Source organism: Garra rufa, unplaced genomic scaffold (genome assembly GCF_049309525.1).
Source record: "Garra rufa unplaced genomic scaffold, GarRuf1.0 hap1_unplaced_496, whole genome shotgun sequence".
Taxonomy (NCBI): Eukaryota; Metazoa; Chordata; class Actinopteri; order Cypriniformes; family Cyprinidae; genus Garra; species Garra rufa.
In genome coordinates, this window is record NW_027394763.1 from 1 (window position 1) to 7,750 (window position 7,750).

Below are 7,750 nucleotides of genomic sequence, written 5' to 3' on the forward strand. Positions count from 1 at the left end.
TATGGTTTACAGATGCTGGAGATGTTTGAGAAGGATGACACGGATATGCAGAGCTCAGGTCCAGATTTTGTTCCCACAGCTCAGTATGAATCTTTGAGAAGAGAGTTTGAGGAACTACAGGAGAAATACTCCAGAGCTCAGGCTTCGACTGAAGCATCAAGCATCGCAGAGGATCCTGGGTAATGTGGTTAAAATAAGATCAGACTGATATTTTGTCCATCTTTTGCTTGATATGTTTCGGATTGTTTCAGATTCAGGTCAATTACTAATAGCACACACTGTATATGTCGCCTGTATCCACTCGTTTTGTATATTTTCTTTATTGGATGTTTTCAACGTAATTTTAAATGTAAGAGTGGACATGGTCATTTGTAAGTTGACTATGCGAAAAAAATTAATTAATTAATTCGAAGAATTTGATTTTTTGCATTACAGTATTGAGAACTGATTGAAAAATGTGCTTAATTGTAACAAAAATTATGTCCAAAAAATTGAAACAAAAATGGGATTTATAAACGTAAAAAATATATATAATCTCTTATTTATTTGTTTTAGTTTTGGTTTAAAATGTGACCTTGACATTTTAACAGATTTCTTGTTATTAAAATCAAATCCAATTATAATCAAATGTGTCATGGTCTAAATATACAAATATAATAAATATACTTATTTATAAAGCTAAAGCACAGCTGACTTCAGCTATATTGCAAAATTGCTGACTGTAAATGGTACTTTTACACAATATTTACTCAAAAAAAAAATCAATCATTGATAGAGATTGTTAATGGTAATTATTGGAACTGGCACTTACTTAGAAAACAAACCTATGTAAATGAAAATTAGGAAATGTAACCATTGACAAGTAGGGGTCGTAAAATATATATATATTTACATAGTCGCATTACTTTATTTGGTTGGCAAAAATATGGTAATACATGAACGCCAAGTGTCAATGTTTTATTATATAAATTGCAAATATGAAAATATTTTGGTTTTAAATAATAAAATCATTTACTTTTTTATACTAATACTGGCGCATGCAACATAATTGACAAGTTTTTTATGACAATATTGGTCGGTCAGTCAGCTTGACTTTCTGCGGTTAAAAAAAACGTGATAAATCACAAGTTCACCCAAGCACAATTAGTGCACCCGAAAATGAAAATTGTGTCATTAATTACTCACCCTCATGTTGTTCAAAACTTGTAAGACCTTCATTCATCTTTGGAACACAAATTAAGATATTTCTGATGAAATCCGAGAGCTTTCAAACCCTGCATAGACAGCAACACAACTACCACATTCACGGAAAAGAAGAAATTGTTGAATTAAGTCATTATTTTTGTTTTCTTTGCACACAAATGTATTCTCATAGCTTCATAACATTATGGCTGAGCCACTGATGTCACATGGACTATTTAAATAATGTTCTTACTATCTTTCTGGGCCTTCAACGTGGTAGTTGTGTTGCTGTTTATGCAGGGTCAGAAAGCTCCCAGATTTCATCAAAAATATCTTAATATCTTAATTCTCACCCCTACTGACAAGGCAGTTGTTGAAGCTGGAACTTGAACTTACCTAAGCTAAACTACTATAAATCTCTCATGCACATATGAATCCTGTCAAGTTATTAAAATGTTTGCTTTCCTTCTTAGATCTGAGGAAAAAGGGGAGAAAGATCAAAAAGCTCTGGAGGAACAGCTGGCCCAAGCCAAGGCTGAGTTAGAGGAACTCAAAGAACAGATGCGTCTGGGGGTCTATTCGGTGGAGGAAGCAGAAGCGAAGCCTGAAGGGGTCTCTGAGTCCCCTGAGGAAGGGGCAAATCTGGAGAACCAGCAGCTGAGAGCGAGGGTGCAGGAGCTGGAGGCGGAGCTAGCTAGCAAAAAGACAGTTGGGGAGGGGCTTAGTGAAGGTGACAACGACACCATCCAACAGCTGAAAGAGAGAGTGACAGAACTTGAGGCAGCTCTGCAGGATAGAGAGAAAGGGAAAGAGGAGGAGAACGAGACAGTTGTGAGCCTTAAAAAGCAAGTGGAAGAGCTGGACAAAGCCCTGCAGCGAAGCAAGACGGCAGGGCACGGGGAGAACGAGGGAGCGCCGGTGAACGGGTTGCAGGCACAGGTGGAAGAACTTGAGCGGGCGTTAAAGGAGAGCGTCCCTCGTGGTCAGTTTGAGGAGGTTCAGGTCACTTTAGGGCTTCAGCTTAACCAGCTAGCTCGAGAACGAGCCGAAGTGGCTACCCGACTCAACCAGGCCTTGGTGGAGCTGGAAAGGCTCCGCCCCCCATCCCACATTGGCGAAGATGAGGACGACGAGGACCCGTCTGAGAGCTCAGAGGTTTCCATTGCATCTGGTGAGTGCACCTGTTGTCCCTCTGAGATTAAGCATTTGATTCTTGGCTTTAAATATAACTCCAATTTTTGACCAATCAGAGCACTCCCTGCACCTGTCGCCGGGCGGACGGACCTTAGAGGCGATAAAGGAGGAGCTGGAAGTTGCAAGGCAAGAGGCAGCACAAGCTCTGGACACCCTGTGTGCCGAGAGAGAAAGCCGGGCTCAGGATGTACTGCAGCTGAGAGATGCAATACCACTGGTGAAACACCAGGAGACACTGTCCGCAATAGCCCAGCAGCTAGCTCAAACTGAAAAAGAGCTCCAAGCAGAGAGGGCACTGCGTGAGCAAGCTCAAACCGAGCTCGCCAGACTTGAATCCGAGCTGCAGACTGTGCAAAAAGACTCGGTTAGCAAGGAAGAACATGATAAAGTCAAGGTAAGGATGTTAAAATGTCCAATCCTGTTCCTGGAGGGCCACTGTCCTGCAAAGTCTAACTCTAACCCTAAATAAACACACCTGAACCAGCTAATCAATACCTTCAGGCTTACTAGACACTTCCAGGTGTGTTGGGACAAGCTGGAGTTAAGCTCTGCAAGACTTCGCCCTTCAAGAGTAGTTTTGGACATTCCTGGACTAAAATTTCTGTGCTTGATTCTTTCTCACTTCAGACAGAGCTAGAGCGCTCTCTAGAGGACAGTCGGCAGAGTGCAAGAGCAGCACAGGACGCTCTGAGTGAAAAAGAGACGGAGCTGAAAGAGCTGCGATCGCAGAAAGCTTTAGAACAGGGCCTAGTGTCCAAAGAAGACCATGAGGCCCAGAGACTGTCCCTAAAGGCTGAGATCAACACCCTGACGGCCCAGATGGCCGATCTAGCACGCAAGCACGAGAAGACCTGCACTGAGGTGTGTGTTGTCCGTGATGTGTTCAACTCCACCTATTTGCACATATCTTCAAAAGAAGCCAAGTTGTATTTTAAGTAAGTCTCCCTTTACAGGTGTTCCAGGTGCAGCGGGAGGCTTTATTTAATAAGAGCGAGCGTCAGGTGGCTGAATCCCAGCTGGAGACTGTTAAAAAGCAGCTGGCGGATCTTCAGGCCGAGTCCACCCACATCCAACAGCTCCACCAGGACATTCAAGACTCACAAGGGCTCATCAAGGAGAAAGACCGCAAGGTACTTCAACACTATACAAACTGTAGTATGTCCGAATTCACAGTATTGATTAAACAGTAGGCAATAAGTACCTGGATGTCCTCCAGTGAGATTCTGAAGTGCACCTTTAATGGACACTCTACTATCCCATGAGGCCATAGGAGAGGAGTTGTGAATAGATTGCAGCAGTCGGGTTCTGGAAGTAAAATCCCATTCATTTTCTTCATAGAGGAAGTGATTTTTAACAACAACTTTTTAACCATAAACCTAAGACCTACTGTGAGCTATGAGGTTGTTAATCGAAGCTATATGCATTTGTTGAAGTCTTTGGTTCACATTATTTCAACTTTTTCAGTAGTGGAATTAGTGGTGAAAAACTATATTACCCATAATTCTGGAAAAAACTCCACCAATCAGAGAATCGCATCAAGTAATGTGTATTTAAATAACACTTTCACGCCTGTCCACTTTTTTACTGTCTTGCAGATCACAGAGTTGTCTAAAGAGGTTTTTCGTCTGAAGGAGGCTCTAGGGGCTTTGACTCCTCCGCTGGGACGTTCCCCATCGCCACCATCCTCAGGGATACCTGGACAACAGTTGGCACTGCAGAACCGTGTGACCACATTAACACAGCAACTCCAGGTGAACACATTGCTCCTCGCTTTATGAGCCTTGTTGACAAATACATGAAATAAAGGTTCTTTGTAGACATTCATGGTTTCATTGAGAACCTTTAAGATCTATGGAACATGAAAAAGGTTCTTTGTAGTAGAATAAAGGTCTTCAGATTTTTAAAATGTTCTTCACATGAAGAAACTAATGGTTCTTTTAAGAACTGTTGAAGGAAAGGTTCTTTGGGGAACCAAAAAGTTCTTCTTTGGCATCACTGTGAAGACCACCTCGCTTTATGAGCCTTATTGATAAACAATCACTTAAAAATAAAGGTTCTTTGTGGGCATTGATGGTTGCATGAAGAACCTTTGAGATTCATGGAACATTGAAAATGTTCTTGATAGACAAAAAAGGTTCTTCATATTTGTAAAATGTTCTTCACATGTAGAAGCTAATGGTTCTTTTAAGAACTGCTGAAGGAAAGGTTCTTTGGGGAACCAAAAAAAGTTCTTCTGTGGCATTGCTGTGAAGACCACCTCGCTTTATGAGCCTTATTGATAAATACACACTCAAAGGTGATTTGTGGGCATTGATGGTTCCGTGAAGAACCTTTAAGATTCATGGAACGTGGAAAAGATTCTTGATAGTGGAAAAGGTTCTTCAGATTTTTAAAATGTTCTTCACATGAAGAAGCTAATGGTTCTTTTAAGAACTGTTGAAGGAAAGGTTCTTTGGGGAACCAAAAAGTTCTTCTGTGGCATCGTTGTGAAGACCTGCTCGCTTTATGAGCCTTATTGATAAATACACACTTACGGCGTGTTCACACTTGGCGTCTTTTTTGACAAGAAAAAGTTGACAAGGGCGTTTTTTTAGTTACAAAAAAATCTGGACGCGTTGCAGCAGAGGGCATCTTTTTGCAACAGTAGCTTATGTGTGGAGCACAAATGTCGATAAAAAAGGAAGCTGGCTCTTTTCTTTTTTTGACATTTTTGCCTTTTATTTGATAGGACAGTATTTAGACAGAAAGCGAAGTGGGAGAGAGAGAGAGCGGGGGACGGATCGGGAAAGGTCTGCAAGCCTGGACTCGAAAAAGGGACGCCCGAAGCGCAATGGCGCCACTGTACATGTCGATGTGCGGCTCAAGAAGCTATCGGTGCTGCACGCCGGTTTTTGAAGTTAACAGGGAGGCAAATCCGGTTCACAACAATAAAATTAAAGTCTATATAACGGCACCTTTCCCATTTTTTCTCGTTGTTATGGAAACGAAAGGTCTAGCTCAAGGGTCACCAAACTTGATCCTGGAGGGCCGGTGTCCTGCAGAGTTAAGCTCCAACTTGCCTCAACACAGCTGCCTGGAAGTTTCAAGTATACCTATTAAGACCTTGATTAGCTGGTTCAGGTGTGTTTGATTAGGGTTGGAGCTAAACTCTGTAGGGACACCGGCCCTCCAGGACCGAGTGTGGTGACCCCTGGTCTAGCTACTCACTTGTCATTGGTCAGCTGTCAAAAAAGCGCTTGACGTAGGGCGTTGGACAAAGCTTCTTCATATTTGTAAAATGTTCTTCACATAAAGAAATGAATGGTTCTTTTAAGAACTGTTGAAGGAAAGGTTCTTTGGGGAACCAAAAAAGTCTTCTGTGGCATCGCAGTGAATACCTCCTCACTTTATGAGCCTTATTGGTAAATACACACTTAAAAATAAAGGTTCTTTGTGGGTATTGATGGTTCCATGAAGAAACATTAAGATCCATGGAAGATAGAAAAGGTTCTTGATAGTGGAAATAAGGCTCTTCAGATTTTTTAAATGTTCTTCACATGAAGAAACTAATGGTTTTTTTAAGAACTGGTGAAGGAAAGGTTCTTTGGGGAACGAAAAAAAGTTCTTCTGTGGCATCACTGTGAAGACCTCCTTGCTTTATGAGTCTAATTGATAAATACACACTTAAAAATAAAGGTGATTTGTGGGCATTGGTGGTTCCAAAAAGAACCTTTAAGATCCATGGAACATGGAGAAGGTTCTTAATAGTGAAAAAAAGGTTCTTCATATTTTTAAAATGTTCTTCACATGAAGAAACTAATGGTTCTTTGAAGAACTGTTGAAGGAAAGATTCTTTGGGGAACCAAAAAAAGTCTTCTGTGGCATCACTGTGAAGACCTCCTTGCTTTATTAGCCTTATTAATAAATGCACACTTAAAAATAAAGGTTCTTTGTGGGCATTGATGATTCCATGCAGAACCTTCAAGATCCATGGAAGATAGAAAAGGTTCTTGATAGTGGAAAAAGGTTCTTTAGAATTTTAAAAGTTCTTCAAATGAAGAAAATAATGGTTCTTTTAAGAACTGTTGAAGGAAAGGTTCTTTGGGGGACCAAAAAAGTTCTTCTGTGGCATCGCTGTGAAGACCACCTCGCTTTATGAGCCTTATTAATAAATATATACTTAAAAATAAAGATTATTTGTGGGCATTGATGATTCCATGAAAAACCTGTTGAAGGAAAGGTTCTTTGGGGAACCAAAAAAAAAAAGTCTTCTGTGGCATCGCAGTGAAGACCTCCCCGCTAAATGCTTCCCTAAAGACATTTTTTTCTAATAACCTTAAAAACACTTTTCCCACCATAGAGAACCTTTTGTGGAATGGAAAGATTCCAGGGATGAAGATTCTTCACGGAGCGATCAATATCAATAAAGAACCATTATTTTTAAGAGTGCGCATGTTTGAATGAGTAACACACATCTAAAGTCTTTCGTCTTGTGCTTAGGACTGGGAGCGCAAACACAAGGCTGTTGTTTCAGTATATCGTTCTCATCTATTAGCTGCTGTACAGGTAAGACCCATAAACCCAAACTTACATCTACAGGAACGTCTTATATTACACTTATCCGACTGTTTTTGACTTAACAGGGCCGGATGGATGAAGAAGTTCAGGCGCTTTTGCTTCAAATCCTCCGCATGTCACAGAAAGGTCAAAATTAGTGCTTTGCAACTGACAGCAATACAAAGCATACAAGTGACTGCTATGCGTATCACCGCTGTGCACCGCCGACAAGAGGCATTGAAACTGTGAATGAGAAGATATAGTTTTCGAACACGTCAGAGATGATTCTATTTCCTGTATGTGACGATTTATGAGGGACATCACAGATACTTTTATACCACGTTTCAATAAACACTCAGAAATGCTGCTGGCGTGCTTTTCTTTGAAACTCTGTGGTTGACACTTTCTTTTGCAGGCCTCTCTCAGTACTGCGTGGCAAAAGGTACTTTGTGGTAAGAAGTACGTTATGATGAATTTCCGTGGGGTTAAGAAGATGTGTAGCACACCACAGGTAATCTGTCTATTTCAAACTCGACTGGTATTCATGTCTCGCACCTTCACATGTTCTCACCACAAACAGCTGAGAACATCTGCTAGGACAGGTTTCCTTTCCTTTATATTTCACGTGAAAATTTTAATTTGTTATAACAATTGAACCTGTATTGTTCATTCTTCTGTTAAAAAAACAAAACAAAACAAAAGTAGATGCCTGGCAGAATGTCCAAGCTGCTGTTTTCATACAGTGAAGGTGGATGGTGATATACTTCTACCATAAAAAACATACTTTTATTCAGCAAGGATGCAATTAATTATGGAAGCCCATTTTAAAAAGGAAATT

General features: G+C 40.7%; 1 protein-coding gene across 1 annotated transcript; it reads left to right on the plus strand.

The window, feature by feature from the left end:
- Positions 1-6: 6 nt before the first annotated feature.
- On the plus strand, positions 7-7,277 carry LOC141317216 (uveal autoantigen with coiled-coil domains and ankyrin repeats protein-like). Its single transcript, XM_073832988.1, has 8 exons — positions 7-179; positions 1,656-2,353; positions 2,433-2,770; positions 3,004-3,237; positions 3,330-3,506; positions 3,972-4,127; positions 6,856-6,921; positions 6,999-7,277. The coding sequence occupies exons 1-8, from the start codon at positions 13-15 to the stop codon at positions 7,068-7,070; spliced, it is 1,908 nt and encodes a 635-aa protein (XP_073689089.1). The 5' UTR covers positions 7-12; the 3' UTR covers positions 7,071-7,277.
- The last annotated feature ends 473 nt before the right edge of the window (positions 7,278-7,750 follow it).